This window comes from Neofelis nebulosa, chromosome 10 (genome assembly GCF_028018385.1).
Source record: "Neofelis nebulosa isolate mNeoNeb1 chromosome 10, mNeoNeb1.pri, whole genome shotgun sequence".
NCBI classification, from domain to species: domain Eukaryota; kingdom Metazoa; phylum Chordata; class Mammalia; order Carnivora; family Felidae; genus Neofelis; species Neofelis nebulosa.
In genome coordinates, this window is record NC_080791.1 from 44,703,075 (window position 1) to 44,723,292 (window position 20,218).

At 38.8% G+C, this 20,218-nt stretch overlaps 1 protein-coding gene across 1 annotated transcript in view; it reads left to right on the plus strand.

The window, feature by feature from the left end:
• CTSC (cathepsin C) overlaps positions 1-15,428 on the plus strand; it is a 37,495-nt gene extending 22,067 nt beyond the window's left edge. The window contains exons 4-7 of the mRNA XM_058687532.1: positions 2,777-2,932; positions 7,584-7,699; positions 13,166-13,297; positions 14,589-15,428. Of these exons, the coding sequence (XP_058543515.1) occupies positions 2,777-2,932; positions 7,584-7,699; positions 13,166-13,297; positions 14,589-15,091 (907 nt within the window). The 3' untranslated portion in view covers positions 15,092-15,428. The remainder of the gene's footprint in view (positions 1-2,776; positions 2,933-7,583; positions 7,700-13,165; positions 13,298-14,588) is intronic.
• Positions 15,429-20,218: the final 4,790 nt, after the last annotated feature.

A 20,218-nucleotide genomic window follows, 5' to 3' on the forward strand; every position in this document is an offset into this window, starting at 1 on the left:
AAGCAAGAAAAGCAGGACTAACTTACTGCTTCTTGAATACCTGAGAGTCAACAGTGACTCCCATCAGTGGAAAACACTTCAAAATAGACCTTTACAATTTAAAATTTACCCTCGTATCTAAAGAAACAACTATAACTTGTTTTTATTTTGTTAGTGTTGTCAGAAACCAGATACAGGAAGTTTTAAAATCTATTTAATAATCATAGCTCTCTGGTTTCACACTTTGCAAGAAGGAAAGAGCTTTGATAAAAACATGTATACACATGATTATCAAAGTAGTTGCACATTTTTCTTATTATTTTCAGTGCTCCCAGTTTCTTTGACTATGTCAAAATAATTCCTCTGTGAACATCTAAATAAAAAGGGAAAGAAAAGTTCACAACATGCCTAGATGTTACTCAAATTAGGTGTATCTTGCTTTGCATAATTGGGAAGTCTTGGATAATGAGTCACACTTCAGTGACAGAATCTTCTTAAGTAGAAATAATTATCCGTAATCCTAGTACCTGGAACATAGGTTTGATACATGTTTGTATTGTATGACTAATCAACTTCTCCAGTTTTTTTGCTTTGTAAGCATATTCTCTGTGTATTAGATTTATTTATATCCGTATCCATATCCATACCCAAGCATTTGAGATCAGGGAAACCAGTGCTTCTCAAATTTAATGTTATTGTGAATCACCTGGGAATATTGTTAAAATGTTGTTTCTGATTTTGGTGGTCTGGATTGGATACTTGGAATCTGCATGCCTAATGGGCTTTCAGGTGTGGCTGCTAATATTGGGTTCAAGAACCACATTTGAATAACAAGGATGTAAACCTAACGTCCATATGTAAAAAAAAATTTTTTGCCTCCTATGTTATAATGTTTGCCATGCTATATGTACATTATATACAGTTTATGCTGTCATCTCCTTTTTTTTATTATTTTTACAAAGTTATAAAAGTGCATTGTAAAACTTGTAGCGGGTGGGGCAAGGTAGTGATTCTGTGTTGCCACTCAGAGATAACAAGTTTTGGCCTTTTATTTTTTACTTTTTAAAATTTATTTATTCTGAGAGAGAGAGTGTGAGAGAGCACGTGGGGAAGGGGCAGAGAGAGGGAAAGAGAGAATCCCAAGCAGGCTCCACTGCCAGCACAGAACCCAAAAAGTATGAGATCATGACCTGACCCTAAATTAAGAGCCAGACACTTAACTGACTGAGTCACCCAGGCACCCCTTGGCATTTTAAAAATGTATTTATACTATAAGTATATTTTCACAAAAATTGGTTGATTCTGTATAAACTTATTTGATATCCTGCCTTTTTATTTATATACAGTGCGAATACTCTTCCATATCACTTGCTAAAATTAAAAATAAAACTGACAGTTATTTTACCAGCAAAAGGTGATTTTATTTGGGAATAGCAGAGAATTGCAACTGTGACCAGCAAGCTATGGCAGAAACCGTACACAAGTGTGCAGAGCAAGGGAAGCAAGCTCTTTTATAGAGGATAGGAGGGAACTGGGAAGGTTATGATAAACAAAACAGTCATGCAGGAAACTGGGAGTTGGAAGTATAGTGGCTTCTCATTGGCTGAGGTGCGGCTCCCTCTCATTGGCTGGGCCTTCCCAGGGGAGGAGGTAAGCCTTTCTTCCTCCTGATGGGATAGTAAAGTTGTATCCACTGGCAAGATCCTTATCTTCCTGTTGGATTTGCCATTGATGAAGAGTGGTGGGGCATGAGAGCTCCCCTTGCCAAACCTCCAGACTATTTTAGTGAGATATCCTTTAATTTTCACGCAGTAAATAATCTCCTGTACATTTTTACTGAATAAACTCATAGTCAATGAAGTACCATTGTTAATCAATGCTTTACCTTAGAACATTTATTTAGGTTATTTATAATCTATCAGTATTATAAAAGTGTTTCATCAAACATCCTTACACATAGATCTTTGTTAACTTGAACTTTTATTTTATACGAGACATTCCAGTTCTAGACTCTTGGTATACATGTGCTTTCCCTCAGGCAAAAGTGAAGGGTACTTTTTGGACCTTCCTTATAGGTCGTGTCTTCGTATATGAACAAACTCAAATTTGCTTTGGTGCCAGAAATACAGCTCTATTTGAACAAAAGCTATTAACACAAACTGCTATAAACAACAGTTTGTTTAAAATATGACGGGTAAGGACTAGGATATATTTCAGAAGCCTGATTACGTTAGAGTCAAATTAAGGGGATTTTTCAGATCAAAAATTGGTTACATTTATTGTTAGAGTGTCTGATGCGGTTACTAATGGCTCCCAAAAATTCTTGAACTGGATTAATAGGCTCATACTCTGAATATGATACAAGACAATGACTTGAGTCTAGTGAAATTTCATTAAGATTGAGTATTTCAGGAGTCCTAGTAGTTTGGTTTTTGTTTTCTGAAATTGGATTTTATTTTATCTGATAATTTCAGTTTATCTAAATTTTGTGTTCTCTTTGTGTGATGCTGGACTATCATTGACTATTATGGAAACTCAGTGTTATGGCTCTTTTTAAACTGTGGTGCGTTTAACTTACTGATTTTTATACTAAAAATGTAAAATAAAGATTATTTTGAAGATTTGAATAAAGTGGTTCAGTTGCCTTACCAAAAAAAAAAAAAAGAAAAAAAAAATTGCCTTCCTAAAATATTATTCCACTTTCCACTTAGGCCCAGAGTATAAGGATGCCTACTTTAATGAAGTCTAATTACATCTGTAAAGAGGATAACTGAGACTGTCTTATTTTTGTTGTCAGCTATTCTAATAGGCTCTACCAATATAATCATGACTTTGTGAAAGCAATCAATGCCATTCAGAAGTCTTGGACTGCAACCACATACATGGAATATGAGACTCTCACCCTGAGAGAGATGATTAGGAGAGGTGGTGGTCACAGCCGAAGAATCCCAAGGTAATAAAGCATATCTGTTTATCGCTAATAAAGATATTTTAATGCCACTCTCCCCTCCAACCTGCTCTCCCTGGTTTGCCCACCATGTTGTTGCTCATTCCAGTTTGTTACATTATCTTTTTTTCTGACCATCTCTCTCTCTCTCCTTTTCACATACATCCTAGTGCTCTGAGTCCTATTTATGGCTGTTGCTTTCATAGCATCTGCCGCCGCCATCGTTCTCTGGCCATTTTCTGCATGCCAGCTTAGGGTTTTGTCATTTCTCTGCTGCATTATGGATCAGCCTCCCACCTCCTGTCTCTCTAGTCCCATCTCTTTGGTTTCTTTTCCTCCTGGTCCCCATTCTTAGACATTCTTGAAAATACCAGCTTCATCTTCCTGTACCCAGCTATGATTGTGTTACTACCTATTATCTAATAAATAAACTTAACCTGGTTAACCCAAGCCTTTTAAATTTGTGCCTATATTCAGTATCCTGATCTGCTTTCAGAAAATAAGACACACAGTTACTGAAAACTTTGCTGTCAAGCTAACTCCATTCATGCCACTCTTTGTTTCAGATATCCCTCATCTTGCCTCAGGAACTGTCAGATTTGTCACTGTAAAAATCTCAACACTCCCTATTATCAGGTCCAGCAAAAAGAAAATTGCTCCTTATTTATCAGTGTACCTCTACTTCTCTCAGCCAGGAGTGACACTTCCATGGCATATTTTTCTTACTTTAAGAAAATGAATTTATATTAGAAATTTGGTAGATTTTAAAAAATTTCCTCAAAGCTATAGGTGGATCTATCAGAATAGATAGTCCCTAAACATTTGTTAAATGACCAAGGTTATTCCGGGGATGCCATACCTTGTTGAGGAGAAATTGATCTCACCAAAGGGCAGAGAACTAGAAACCAATAAGGAGTCAATGGGACTCAGTAAATTGTGTAGGTAATTTTTCCTTGATACATAAAAACATTTTCCAATTTTCAGAGAATACAGTGATTATTTCCTTATTAATCTCTATAGAGTTTTGGTTCAGGTTTTGTTTGAACGGGCCACTAATTAATTAACTAAAATGCGTTTCTGATTTTTTTTCATTTGCAGACTAATAATCCTAATACTCTGACATTTTTCAGTTATGACTCTGGGTAGAGATTTTTCCTATCTAACTGATAGCATTCTCTGATAATCCTGCCCCTTTCTCACAAGACTCTCCTACAGTATTTCTCAAAGTGTATTCTAAGGAATTTCCAGCCCATGAGACTCTGGTGAGTGGAAATTAGGGGAGAGAGCATGTTGTATCCAGGTTTGAGAAAGTGAAGGAGCTATATTGTGTGCGTGTGAGACAAGAAGTGAGAACTGTTGAGTAAAAATCCAAAGGGGCACGAGAAAGAGGTTTGAGCATCTGAGCCTCAGACACAATTCCTTTGCTATGTGCCATGGGCCATGTTTCTCAGGAACTCTTTTGTGTTTGGCACTTCTGTCTCTCCACCCAACCACCTTTGTTTTAAAGAAGGGCTAGCTTTATGAAGCGCTGCTTCTGTGGCTACGGCTCCATAGAAGTTTAGAGATAGGAGATGGAATTCAGTGAAATGGAAAATTCTGAAGCAGACATTGTGGTCTGGCTGCCTGGTTTTCAGTAACATTTTTGTATATAAATTAGTTCTAAGAATCCAGTGACATAATAGAAACTCTCAGATCCTTAACTTGAGGTTCAGGGAGTCATTGAAACTGCTGAAAGTATAGAAAAAGTATTGGTTATGGTCATCTCCCTGAGGTCAGAGCTTTCACCAAAGTTAAAGAACCTAGACCCAAATGATTAAGAGCCCAAAATGTGTGCTGCACCTATAATGTTTGTAATTCTTCCCTGTCTCACAAATGGCTTTCACTCTTCATTTTCACATCATCCAGCTTCTGTTGTCACATTCTTTTAGTTTTGTTTGTCTGTGCATTGACAGGCAAATACTCTGCCTTATAGCATGGTAGGAAGAAGGAAGTTAACACCTGAGTGCCTGCTTTGTGCCAGACAATCGCTTAAATAAAGGTATCCACATCATATTTAATCCTCTTAATGGCATGGGTGATGATGATGATGGGAGTTATCATAAGAGCTTAATCTACTAAGGATTTGCAGAGATAGGAGCTGTTCTAAGCACTTGGTAATCATTACCATATTTGAATTATTTTATAGCAATTGTTTGAGGTAGGTATGATTATACCCATCTTAATAGGAGTCAGTTGTAGTTTTGTGATGTTAAATTCTTTCACAAATGTCAGACAGCTAGTAAGTGGTGAAACCATTTGTAGGAGGTCAGTATGACCTAAGATATCTGCTCAGAAATTACATTTTGCTGCCAAACTTCAATTTCCTTTAAAAAAAAAATTAAGTGTATTTATTTTGAGCAAGAGAGAGAGGAGAGAGAGAATGAATGGGGGAGGGGCAAAGAGAGGGAGAGGCAGAATCCCAAGCAGGCTCCACGGGATCAGTGCAGAGCCTGATGCAGGGCTCGAACTCATGAACCATGAGATCATGACCTGAGCCAAGATCAAGAGTCAGATGCCTATCGGTGCTGACGGCTCAGAGCCTGGAGCCTGCTTCAGATTCTGTGTCTCCCCCTCTCTCTACCCCTCCCCTGCTCGCACTCTGTGTCTCTCTGTCTCTCAATAATAAATCTTAAAAAAAAAAAAAAAAAAAGACGCCTGGCAGAGCCACCCAGGTGCCCCCAATTCCTTTTTTAATCTTTCAAATTACTTAGTGTATTCTTAAGTATATACAGGACAATTAATATGTATTGATTGATTGAATCTTTTATCCTTGCAGTGCAAAATCATGGAAACTTTATTTCCTTCCAAAAATTGTTCGCACCTAATTTTTACTTATAAATCTTGAAAGAAATATCCAAGATTTGTTTCTTGATTTGTTTTTTTCTCCTGCCCTAAAATTTTCGCGGTGCATAGCTTTTTTATGTACCTTGGTCATTCCATTGACATTATCTAAGTTGTATGTTTTATAACTTACAACTTCTTTGTGTTATTGTAATTGCTCTGTGTTTCATATCTTTTTTTTATGTTTATTTATTTATTTTTAGAGAGAGTGTGAGTGGAGGAGGGACAGAGAGAGAGAGAGACAGAGAATCTGAAGCAGGCTCTAGATTATGAACTGTCAACACAGAGCCTGACGTGAGGCTCGAACTCAAAAGCCATGAGATCATGACCTGAACCAAAGTCAAATACTCAACCAGCTGAGCCACCCAGGTGCCCGATATGTTTCATGTCTCTTAATACAGTCTTTCATATGGTCACAGATCACATCAAGTTCATCTCCTTGTCACGTAGTTTCCAGCAATGTCCTGGCTTAGTTAATATTTTAGTGAAAAATTGATACTTCTTTATGGAATATGCTATCTATCTTTACAGTTTCAGAAGGTTATGATTGCTGTTAACGAGTGGTTTTTTTTTTTTTTTTTCCTCTTCCTCTGTTTCATTTCCATTGTGTCCTAGCATTGACTCACATCATCTCTAAAAGAAGTGAGAGAGGGAATTGATTGGGAATAGTTGCAGAAGACATGAAGAAACCCAGAAATAATCTTTGCCAGTAACTAAATTGGAACCTGGTAAACCGGATAAGCACTGAAAAGTTAGAACAGTGTGATATGGCAATGCCAAGTTGAATGAGAAATTCACATAGTGTATAATCAGAAAGATACATGTTATCATGGTGTAATAGTAGTGCCCTAACTAAAGAGTTGATAGAGCATAGAAGTGAGTTTTTGTTGGCGGCTGGTGGGTAGACGCTGCTGTGTGAGTGGTCTTTAAAGTAGAAGTTAGGGAAGAACTTCTAAAGGGATTTCTTCTAAGCAGCAGGCAGCAGGCATTTGGGGTAAAAGGAGCAGCAGGAAGACCTGGAACACTGAAGTCATTTCACAGACTGGAAAATTCCTAAGAAATCTAGTGTGTCTAGAGCTGGAATGCTATTTGTTTTAAATTGCTAACATGAAGAAGCTTGTAGAACAGTTTTCTCATTTCCAGACAATGTGTCTGTCCCTCATTCATCATCCCAGGCAAGTCCTCTCTTTGTGTCTTCCTTTCCAACCATATCCTATAAGGTACAGTTCTGTAATGATGAAGCATTTTCATCTGTTGTTTATGGAGCCAGTCGTCTACTTGACTTGATCTCTAATCTCTGTGCTACTTGACTTCTTTTATAACCACCTCACCATCACCACTAACCATCTCCTGAGTCAAACCTCTGTAGTTCCTGTATTTTCTCTGTATCCTTTGTAGGCCATCTTCAACTTCCCATGTGTCTACTTTCTTAGTCACAATCTGTTTAAGAAAATGCAGCTATTGAAATATACTAAAAATAGCATCTCAGTGATGTACATAACCAGGGTCCTTTCATAGAAGAAAGTTGCTAACCCTGAAAAAGAAACCAATTGTGAAAGCCATTTGTAAAGCCATTTATAGAACTTAGTTGTGTAGTTCAAACAGGGCCTAGTGGACACATTGTTGTATAATTGAAACATTGATAGGACAAGTGCTCCTTGGGCCTGAATGTAGATTCTAGGCAGCCATGTAGTTGAAATCATGGAATTAAGGGTTAGGAAATCATCCTCAAAGGAATGACTATATGTTGATGTCAAATGTATTATTTCTGTCCTAGACCCAAACCTGCACCACTGACTGCTGAAATACATGAAAAGCTTTTACATTTGCCAGCATCTTGGGACTGGAGAAATGTTCATGGTACCAATTTTGTTACTCCTGTTAGAAACCAAGGTAAAAAAAAAAAAAAAAAAGTCTGATTTTTCATTTATTCATTCTGAAATACTGAACACTTACTATATACCAAGCTCTCGGGTTGATTCTGGGGATACAGGGATGAAACAGGCACGATCCACTTTAGTAAAGAAATGGAAAGTATATAGCCAATGGCCACTCCTTCCTTTTTTATCCATGACAGATCAGAGATAATAGATAATCTCCAGCTGAGCCCAGCATTTCTATAGTAGCCTTCTCCAAGTACTTCTAGGCAGCTAATGAGATTAATCAGTAACGGTAAGACAAGCTCATCTGCTCTCCCCAGTAGGAGAGACTCATGCAGAAACAAAGAACTGCACAGAATTGAAATTGGTCTTCCTTCTGTAAGTGCTTTGGTGGAATCTGTCTTGGCCATTTGCCCCTACACATTACACCCTCTGCTCCCCACCATTTAGTTTTTAGTTACTGTATGAGCCCAGAAAAACAGATCCTTAATTTTTTTTTGTTACAGTAGATTTTTTGAGCTGTGTAAGGACCTTTTTAATTCATTTTATGTCAACAGGACATATGATGGTAAGTATTAACCAAGCTTCCTGAGTGGTGACCTTCTGGAGCCCAGCTTTACCAAAAGTATCATCATAATTGCATTTTATCCATTATTTTCAGAAATTTGATACAATATGAGTAGATTGAATAACTCTTCCTCTAATAGTGCTTGAGAGCAAATTATCTTGTTATCCTAAATTTTAGCCAACAGTGACTTGGAGAATCATTTATACCATACTCAGGTTTATTGCTTCTAAGCTCATTTTGAAGATAATTATAGTACACATGACTGATTTGTTACTGTAAAATAGGTGTAGTATTTGCTGTCTGGAAATATTCTGATTAGTGTCTTCTGAGAGGATTATAAGTTAATAACACCCCAAAATAAATTGTTCTTCCCCTTTCCTGGAAATTCCATGATAATCAGCCTGACTTCTCAGCATTCACCACCAGCCCTTTAATTCCATCCTCACTGAACCCTGGCAAAGTCTTCTGAGTGTACAGAGCTTTGAGCAGGTCTTAGAGCAGCCAGCCAGCAAGGTTCCTGTACTCCAAATGACATCAGAGGTCTCATCTCTTTGTCTTTCCTTTCACAAGTTGTTCTGGGACTCTTCAGCTCTAGAGAAAGAGATCCTGAAAATTCTCCCCTACTTTTTCTTTCCTGGGGAGGGCTTCTTTGGAAAGGAGGGATGGGGGATGAGAGAACTTTGCAGGTAATCGAGAAATGAATGGAGAGTGAAATTAAAGGGCTGATGTCCAGAGAGGCTTAAAATTTACTCTGTCATCAAAGAGATGCTCTATACTTATCTGAGAGGATTACGTAAATACTGTACGTCAAGTGTTGATTATTGTGGGCCTGGCACATGGTTGTTCTTGCCGTATTATAGGGTGTTTATAGAACATCAAATGTGTTATGATTTTTTTTTTAACGGCTGAGGATATAAAGACTAATTGATATAGCTCTTGTCCTAGGGATTTGCAGTTTAGCAAGATCTGCAAGCCAAAAACATTAAAATATAATATGGTAACTGCTTTTGTAGTGTTTTTAAAATTTGCTGGGGCATAGGAGAAGGTCAAAAGAAAAGTTTAGGGCTCCTGGGTGGCCCAGTTGGTTAAGCATCCAACTTTGGCTTAGCTCATGATCTCATGGTTCATGAGTTCGAGTCCCATGTCTGGCTCAGTGCTTACAGTTCAGACCCCGGAGCCTGTCTTCGCCTGTCTTCGGATTCTGTGTCTCCCTCTCTCTCTCTCTCTGCCCTTCCCCTGCTAGTGCTGTCTGTCTGTCTGTCTGTCTCTCTCTCTCTCTCTCACTCAAAAATAAGCCATAAAAATTTTTTAAATTAAAAAAAGGAAAAAAAAAAGAAAAGTGCCACTCACTTCCAGAAAGACACAATTGACTGGTGATGAGACAGTAATGCAAGGGAAGGAAATTCGAGTTTTTAAAGCTGAATTCTTTGATACTGGTTTTCTCATAGCTTGGTAAAAACCATTGTCTCCCATGTTCTATATTCTGTGAGTGCTATAAATATGATTTGTACAGACACGGGCAATTTTTAAAGGTTCCTCTTTTGACTTCCTTTTTGGTTGTCTTTACTTTGGGTTGGGGAAAAAATTAATTATTTTTTCTTCTGGGAAACTGGGCTACTTGGAAAATTCCACTAACATTAGGAACACCAGTGTTCTAGGTGACCCAGAATTCAAAATTACCCAAGTTAAGGTAATTCACAACTTTGCTGTATTCAGAAAGCAAATCAAGGTGAGTGACAAAAGGAATATTGCAAGGAAAATGAGGTTTTACCTTGACACTTGAAGGCTGCTTTAAGCACCAGCTGTGTGGCTAGATTTATGTCCAAGTGTGAGAGGGAAGAGAAACTAGGAAATTGGAAGACTTGGACTTTCTTTGTTCTTCCCTCTTATGTACTGTCTTTATTATTGCACCTTCAAAAGAGAAAGGGGGTGTCTCTCAGGTCACATTAGTTAGAGAATGCAGTGTTTTTCTAATGTCTAAAACCTAGTTCATTTAAGTCTTGTTCTAAATACCATCTGTACGCAGGGCCTGAAATTGTTCCACGCTATTCATTTTACATACAAGATAAAAAGGAAGTGCCAGAAAGGTCCAGTGACTTGCCCAGAGTCACACAGCTGAGTCATGGAGTAGGGATGGGGAAGACTCCTGATTCCTTACTAGTTCAGTGTGTCCTCCACTGTGGGAAGGGGCAGCCGAACATAGTTAAACCATATGGAAATCACATTAGCTCTTTGAGTTGGTGGAAATTGGATTACTGCAAAGCTCTGTCTGGGTCAGACCCCCTTAATTCTTTGTTGCCTTGTAGTCTTAAGGAATAATGGTTCTTTTAAAATCTACATTCTAGTCTTAACTTTTTGAAAGGAGGCATTAATTTCCTTGGCAGCTGACACATTATTCTGGGAGTGTCAATGGCTTGAAGAAGGTTGTGTCCTTACCTCATTGCTGCAGTTTCTCTCTCTTACCAGCACATTCTGAGCCTTTGAATGTACATGTGGCCTATCGCTCCCACAGTGCTAGATGGTCAGATGAAGAGGGTTCAATGGTTAGTACCAAGAGTGATTATGTCTGTGGATACCCATGGCCCAAGAATGCTGGATGATCAAAATGGGGCCATTTCCCTATTCTTGGGATGTTATTTATTACAAGTGTACCTTGAAACGAACACTGGCTTTATTTATTTACTGTTGCTGATCTAGTTCTCTGACACTCTATCATTTGAAAGAGGGGTCCCAAGGATAGCATTATTTAGATGGTTTCAAAAACAAAATGTTCAAGTTAATTTTGGCCTATTTAGTAACTTGATGACAGGAAAGAAAATTTGAAAATTCTTTCAAGTAGATGCAGACATATGAACTGAAAAGAACACAACCTGCCTTAGGAGACGCTTAGATACTAGCACCTGCCATCTATTCATTTTGTGACTTTGAACAGATCATTGCTTCTCTCTGAGTTTCAACATACACATTATCAAGTGGGTACTACACCAGGTGAATTCAAGATCCTCTTCCAAGTGTTTGTCCTAATCTTCATCATTTAGGAGATCTCTTAGCAGTAAAAGCAGTATATGGTATGGATAAATCTGAGATGTTTATAGGGAGAAGTTTGGGAAACATCTGAAATGGTAGCAGTTAAAGGGTAGTAGAGTTCTAATGGACTCTAGTCAAGGACATGTGGTATTGTTTAACTACTGGAGAGGACTCACAGTAGAGTCTAGGTTTCTGCCTCCCTTATAGCTTAGAAACAAGTAAAGGTTGACTACTACCAATGAAGTCACTTTTTTCCCCCTGGATGTAAATCTATATCCACTTGTTAGTAACTGGAATGTTCTTTCTATAAATACGCATTGAGTTTCTTGATTGCATCAGGCAGCTAGATGAAGAAGGCACATTTCTTATGTACACTCATGGAAATTCACAGTTCAGTTTGAGGAAAACAGTATAAGTAATTCAGCTGGAGTGTAGGATGTTAGGGGCTGAGCATAGAGTATCCTGGCTTTCATTTGTACTCAGGGACAAATGTGAATCAACATCACCAGGTGAAAGGGAAGAACAGTGTCCCGATAGATAGTTATATAATACATAATGTTGTTTTGGATACTTTTCTCTCTAAGGAAGGCAGTTACTAAATTTTACTAATTTCAGGTTTATTAAAGAGAAGGCAACATACTCTTTATGTGAAATGGATTTTTTTAATGTAATATTGTCTATTCATTAATCTTATTTTAGTGCATAAGGGAGTGCTCACCATTCAAATAATTTGGTAAATAATATATTAGTACGTTGAATAATATCAATTGCGTGTAACTACATTTATACCAATATTTTTGATTTGTTGCAAGCCTAACTCTATGTAGAATTTGTGTCAGTGGCAGAGGTGAAAGAGGCTGTATAATAGAGATATTAAAACTATGTTCATTTTTTTCTAGAATGTAACAAGTTGAAATCCCATTTTTGTCACATGTGCCATATTTTCTTAAATGTATTTATGTGTTTACTCACACCTGTTAAAGAAATGTACAAAAATGATATTGTTCATATAAATTACCTCATAATAAAACATTTTCCTTCTCTTGAAAGAGCAACTATATCCCTAGCATTTGCTTCTTAATAAATTAATTTTGTCTTCACCAGGACATCCGGGTATTAAATAAAGCAGTTCTCTTTTCCCTTCTCCCTTACCTCTATCCAGCTACTTTTCGTGTTCCTCTTTCCTCTGGGTGACACTTCTCAGGGGACCATGACTGTATTGCTCTTACCCTTTTCCCCTTAGAACCAGTCTGTTTTCAATTTCATTACCTCCATATTCCTTATACCTTTACTTCCTCATTGGCCACCTTAAATACCATATCTGTCATTAAAATTACTCTCTTACCTTTCTTGGACTTTGTTGTATTTTGCCTCCTCGACCCTGGTTAAGTTGAACTTTCTATAATACACCCATACCTGAGCCATTCTTAGTGTTAATTCCACCCAACAAGTAGCTTTAGAAAATGCTGCTCTGGAGATATTTAAAAGCTCAGCTCACATGTGTCCCTTCATAGTTTTTCTCAACTGAATGGCTCAGAATGCTACAGACATACATTATTTCTTGATTACCAGGAATAGTACCAAATTCTTTTCAGAGATTAGAGGAGTTTTTTGGTTTCATTTTGCTTTGTTTTGCCTTCTAAAATATTCTCACGGAAAGCCCCATAGAGTAACCTTGGCCTTTTGAAAGCTGACATCTTAACATTTGTCTATAAGGTTAATAGTGTTTGTCTATTGAATCTTCTCTATTGGGCTGATTCTTACAACAACAGCAACACACAATATAAATATGTTAATTGTATCTCTCCACTCACATATTTCTGTGTTTCTTTGTAAGTGCTTCAAAGTTCTCTTGGGTTATATATTTTGCTTTTCCATCACCAGCATCTTGTGGCAGCTGCTACTCATTTGCTTCCATGGGTATGCTAGAAGCAAGAATTCGTATATTAACCAACAATACTCAGACCCCAATCTTGAGCCCTCAGGAGGTTGTCTCTTGCAGCCAGTATGCTCAAGGTAAGTGTTGTATTTCAAGCCCTTTTTACCTGGGTGTGGTAGGCCATTGTTGGCAAAGGTAAAAGGATAGTGTAGTAGAGAGCACACTGTCTGTAGTCAGAGCACCTAGGTGCAAGTTCTGGCCCTATCACTTATTCATGAGTGATTCTCATGGAATTCACTGCACCATTCAGCAAAATGTCACTAGTTACTATGTACTGAATGAGCACTAGCTCTTAGGAGCCTTTTATGGACATTATCTAACAATGCTCAAAACCTTGAGAAGTAGATATCCCTGTTTATAAACAGGACAGACACAAAGTTGTTCTGTAATATTTTGAAGGCCACACAGCTTCTAAACAGTAAAGTTTCAGTTCCAACTAAAGTCTCACCCCAAAATGTAATTTGTATTAAAACCATGCTAACACTGGTTTCTCTCTAGGAGGAAACTAAAATTCTGAAAGTGGGCTTTCAGAACAGGGCATGGGTAATCTATGTAGAAAACCCAGCTGCAACTGATTTACAGTGAAACATTCTCAGGTTAAAGTTTTCTGTCAACACCAGATTGGGCCAGTAGAGATTGAAACTGCCAGGAATGATTATTTGTCATTTAGCCTCTTGTTCTTTTTGAAATACTTATTAAACCCCAACATTGTAACTTCTAAGCCCTGGGAACTGTAAGTATCAAGACAGTCCTTTATCCTCATGAACCTTGTACTTAAGTGAGGAAGGTAGAAATTAAGTAATGAAAAGAACGGTGAAGAAAAAATACACGTTAATGGATGTTTATAATAAGGTAAGGACTGGAGGCAGGTGATGGGGACCTGACTTAGACTTTTTTTGCAGTAGGTAGTCAGAGAAGACTTCCTTAAGGAAGAGCCACATTGTGGTGTCTGGCTATTTAACAATGATGGTAATAATAGCCAACTTTTATTGCTTTTACATGTAGTAACCAGTCCTACGAGGAAGGTACTATTCCTATCTATATTTTACAGATAAGTAAACAGATATGGAGAAGTTAAATTCTTCACAGTTTTGGATCTGAACTTCACTACATAGTCAGGCTTCAGAGCCTCCCCACTCAACCACTGTGCTATTATAGCTACGTTCCATGTCAGGTGCCAAATAAATGTCTGTTAATTATATGGGGATGAGAGGGTAGTTAGCTTATGTGGCTAATGGATGAATGAAGTAGCATTTAAACTAAGAACAACTCTTGGGGGTAACAAAAAATTAATGGAGTAGAAAAGGAAAAATAGGAAATGGGACACTTTTCCTCTGCCTCTTTCTAATGTGTGTTATTCATCCTCAGGCTGTGAGGGTGGCTTCCCCTACCTCATTGCAGGAAAATACGCCCAAGATTTTGGGCTGGTGGAAGAGGCATGCTTCCCCTACACAGGCACAGATTCTCCATGCAAACCGAAGGAGGACTGCATCCGTTACTACTCCTCCGAGTACCACTATGTGGGAGGTTTCTATGGAGGCTGCAACGAAGCCCTGATGAAGCTTGAACTGGTCCACCACGGGCCCATGGCAGTTGCTTTTGAAGTCTACAATGACTTCCTCCACTACCGCAAGGGGATCTACTACCACACTGGTCTGAGAGACCCTTTCAACCCCTTTGAGCTGACTAATCATGCCGTCTTGCTGGTGGGCTATGGCACTGACGCAGTGTCTGGAATGGATTACTGGATTGTTAAAAACAGCTGGGGCATTGGCTGGGGCGAAGATGGCTACTTCCGGATCCGCAGAGGAACCGATGAGTGTGCAATTGAAAGCATAGCAGTGGCAGCCACACCAATTCCTAAATTGTAGGGTATGCCTCCCAGCATTTCCTACTGACTTCCATCGGTCATGAGAGGGAATTGGTGTATCACAGATGGAGACGTTTATAGCAGTAATTGCAGAAGATTACAAATCAATTCCTATGAAGATTTTTGCCTTTAGAATGAAAACTGCCTTTGATTTGAGTATACCTTCCCATTGACTTCTGGCCTACTTTACTACGCAGGAACAAAATGCAGGATTTTGTTAATCATTTGTAATTCAAACATGCTATATTTTTAAAACTCTTTGTGAGAACACAGATTTATTTTTCAATTGTAAAAATCAAGAAAATATGGAAATTATTAAAATTTTTTTAAGTTTTTAATCAGTGTTTAGGTGACATATATGTGTGCTTAGCAGTTTTCATCATTGGCCCCTTCAGTTAGACTCATGTTATTACTTATGTAAGTACTTAAAAAATAAGAATTTGAGTGTATTTCAACTAAAAAAAACTATGAACCCTTATGATAAGGGCAAATAATGACTAGTTAACCCTAAAATTATTCCCTGGGTATTTGATGAACCAGAGGCCATAGAGAAAAGAAATAAGGTGTTTTGTTTTTTTTAATGTTTATTTTTGATAGGGAAAGAGAAGTGGGGGGACAGAGGATCCAAAGCAGGCTCCACACTGTCAGCAAAGACCCCGATGCAGGGCTCAAACTCACAAACTGAGATCGTGACCTGAGCTGAAGTCAGACACTTAACCGACTGAGCCACCCAGGTGCCTGTTTCTATATGACAGGGATCACTACCTCGTCCACAGTGGCAGAATTTATTAAAAATGGTGACTACATGGAATACCATGATTCTTTAAGCGATGTAATTAAACTCTTAAGCTGTACAAAAAACAAGTTTCATAATCTAAAACTTGTTTACATTCGTGCTAATAGAACATACAATCAAAGTCTGGTGACAAATTGAGGTCGCAGAGGATGGGAACTCTGGCTAACCTCCCCAAAGACATTTCCAGGAGAACAACATGTGTTGTATGTGTGTAGGCACCGCCATCCACAAAGGAAAATAAAGTTTAGCTGCGCAGCCAAGCACAAGCGAGACATTGACTTTGGTGCTTAGTGCCTGGATAAGCTTTCTGGCTGTGCCTCATAGGAGCAACAAAGCCTTAGGCAGTTTTCTTAAACCCACCTGTGTTTCAGTTTGCTGGTCTGTGAGGTGGAGATAATGGGATAGATAACCCTTACTGTGTAAGCTCTCCATGTCTAAACCCTTGCACTTTTCTATGGCATGGTTTACTTTATTTAAGCTTTATTTAAGCCTCAGCCTTTCACCATCCCAAGTGGGGAAACAAAAGTAGATTCAGATGATGCAATTTCACAGCATCCAGACTTGCTCGCTGACCTTTATTTGACCTCTAACCACTGAATCCAGGAACTGAATAGATTTGAATAGTAAAGGATACATGTACCTACTTCTTAGACCTCTCCGAGGGTTAAATGCCTTCATAATACGTAGAACATGTAAACAGTATTTGGAATATAGAAAAGAGTATATAAATATTAGATATTACTCAAGTCCTCTTTTTCTGAACACAAATCGTAAAATGTTTGCTGTGAGGAAACAGCTAACACATGTTCTATTAATAAATATGCCGTACCTTGCTATGAGAGTGGAGGAGGGGCTTATGAGATTTTTTCTTTTTTTAATGTTTATTTTTGAGACCGCACAAGCAGGGGAGGGGCAGAGAGAGGGGGACAGGGTCAGAAGCAGGCTCTGCACGGACAGCACAGAGCTCAACATGAGGCTCAAACTCCGGAACCATGAGATCATGACCTGAGCCGAAGTTGGACACTTAACTGACTGAGCCACCTAGATGCCCCAAGATTTTTTTTTTAATTTTAAGGTAAAACAGAATCTACAGAGGCACACTGGCACAAAGAAACAAAAACCTTCAAAAACTTGAGATAATTTTGATTTTTTTTGGTGTAGAGGTTTTTACATCCTTGACTGCACTGTTGCCACTGCTACTCCCTCTGTGGAGAGAAGAACAGGGTGAGAGGCCATCATTTGGAAGCTACGGCTGAGAGAAAAGTCACTGCAATTCTGAAGTAAAAATGACTAAGGTTAATCTATGGGTGTAATACGTTGATTTTCTTATTTGGGGTTTTCCTGTAAGGATAAAGTAAGCATAATAGTCACAAAACGTTAGTGCTGGAAGGTCACCTGGTCCACCTCTCATTAAAGTAAAAACAGGCCGGCAGAGGTGAAATAGCATACCTGGGGTTCTAGTTAATAAAGATAAATCTGGATTCCACTATGTTCAGAGCTTTCTACTGTTCCTGCTGCTTCTCAATTAAAAAAGGAGAAAGGAATCTGTGTGTTGTGAGACCAATAAACACCGTGTTCTGTAAAATCATTTCTAAGTTACTTTCCAGCTTTCAGAAATCTTATCTCTCTGGGGCAAGTACTCTAAGCTTCAATCCGCATGTGGTAGTTCAGAAGCCTTAATTTAACAGTTGTCCTCTAAATATAGTGATATTTATATTTCTTAACTGTAATAAAGATTTATTTTTGGTCTAAAGTTAAGTGGAAACTTCCTGACCACAATTGGAAAGCTTGAAGACATATCAGAGTCTTCTGCTTAGATGGAAATTGCATGGACTTGAAACTGAATATTGGTAGTGTCAGTTAGACACCGGACCTTAGTTTCATTAGCTATAAAACATTGACCTCGTTGAACTGCAGTTGTGATTGAAAGTGTGAAATTGCCTGGACTGTAAAACAGTTGAAACCTCAGCAGACATTCTGGTTGTGCTACACAATGTTCTCATCATGACAGCCAACCAAAATCAGAGGAGAGAAACTGGCCTTTGGACAGAAAATGCAACACATGTCTTTGTTGATGTCCTCCTTTTTCCTTTCAGAAGTCCATTTATCGAGATTGCCTTTCTTCAAATGCTTTTTAAATGTTTATTTATTTTTGAGAGAGAGAGAGAGCAGGGGAGGGGCAGATGGGGAGACACAAAATCCAAAGAAGTCTTCAGGCTCCAAGCTGTCAGCACAGAGCCCGATGTGGGACTCAAACCCACGAACCACAAGATAACGACCTGAGCTAAAGTCAGACGTTTAACCGACGGAGCCACCCAGGTGCCCCTTCGAATGCTTTTTAAAATTTTTTAATGTTTATTTTTGACAGAGCATGAGTGGGGGAGGGGCAGAGAGAGAGGGAGACAGAATCCGAAGCAGGCTCCAGGCTCCGAGCTCCCAGTTCTGCAAGCTAAAATACAGCTGAACAGTAATAAGAATTAGTCTATGGAGACAAAATAGCTTTGTGCTCTGAAAATATGGACTGAGTCTTTGCTTCTCTAATGCTTGTTATTTAGTCCTTAGTTCAGTTATTGAACAGAGATCTCTAGTCTTTAGTGTTTGTTTACAAGGCAATGCTAATATTTACTTCCATGGGCTATGTGTGGCAAAGTTTAAAAGAAGCAATGGGTATTTGTTTTTATACTACCTGCCCTGTAAAACAAAACAACAAAAGGTTTAAAGTGCTTTGTAAAGTTAAAGGTGCAGTAAAATAACTTCAGGCTAAGTGAGTGAACGAAAGTAAAGGAAGATGAAGGTAGCAAAATAGGGTATGACCATGAATAAAGTCTGTACAGTCTAGCACATTGGCTGATACATGGGGATCATGCTTCAACAGCAGTTCTCAACCAGAGGTGATTTTTGTCCCTCAGGAGACATTAGGAAATGTTAGTAGACACTGGGGTCATCATACTGGGAGAGGGGACACAGTCCACAAGGAGATATTATCCAGCTCAAAATGTCCGTAGTGCCATGGTTGAGAAAGCCTGCTCTACAACATGAAGACTGACTGGCACATCTTTTCCAGTGTCATTGACTATGAGTCCGGAGTTCTCTCTTGTGCAACAAGAGAGTGGACGCAGAATTGAATACAAGAGACACTCGTGTCCGAGAGGAGACAGGAGCCCCAAACGGGCATTTCCTCTCTGTATTTATTGAGCTCACAAGATATTACCCATGTGGGTAGCGTGAAGACAACAAGATCTTACACATGTGGTGAGTATGGAGAAAGCAGTCAGATAGTAGTCATTAACTTGTGTGAGTAAGAAGCAAAGGATCCTGGGGGGTGGGGGGCGTGACAAGTAGAGTTTGTGATCAAGGTACATTGTCACCAGATGGAAAGTAATTTCCTGCAGGTGATATAACAAGTTACTTGTGATCCTATTACAATATCTCACTATCTAACCTTGGTGTTTTCGCCCCATGGTGGCGGCTTTCCACCCTAAGCTTTTTTCTAACCCATTTATGTAAGTAGAACCTATTTCCCCACATCCCAGCAATTAATGGTGGTATAGACTTTGGAGAATGGGGAGAATTCCACAGACTCAAGTTATCCCAGAAGCTTCCAGAGAGTATATGAAACTTGAGCTAAGCTGTGAAGAATCAAGAGGGGGAGTAAAAGACCTGCTAGACCCAGGCAGTGGGGAAGATTGAAGCAAGGGGAGAAGGTAAGGCACTTCCCTCAGCTTCAGGATGACATACAATACCCTCCACCCTATAGGAACCCATGGATATGATTTTAGAAAGATTTTAGACTTATTAAACACTTAGCCATGTAGTAAGAACGGGGGCCATTAGTGGACCATAGATTGGTGAATCCATATTTTGAAAAAGGAGGGGAGCAAATGGGAAGATAGAATGATAATTGGAAGCCCATGTTTGAGAAAATTCTGCCATAGAAGGTGAACATATCATCTCAACTCATCAAACATTTGACCAAGAAAAGAGGTAGATTGTAGTAGTTTTGCTTAAAAAAGAGCATTTGTTTAAAGCATTGATCCTTTGTCCTTGCGAGGTTGTGGATCGTGGGCCCTTTTGAGACTGGTAAAAATTATGGATTCCTTCCCCATAAAAAAGCGTGCACTCATTCTAAATTTTGCATAAAATTTCAGCAGGCTCTTGGAGATGTACAAGCCCCAACATAGTAAAGTACAGTTTTGTGTGTATAGGTGCTTTTCCCTCCTGCAAGTAGTCATTTCATGGTGCAGATATAATCATTAGTTTTCTTTCGACTGTTGGCTGGGAGGAACCTTTGGAAAGTCTTGACAGGTGGGGTTCTGGGAGCCTGTATCAGGT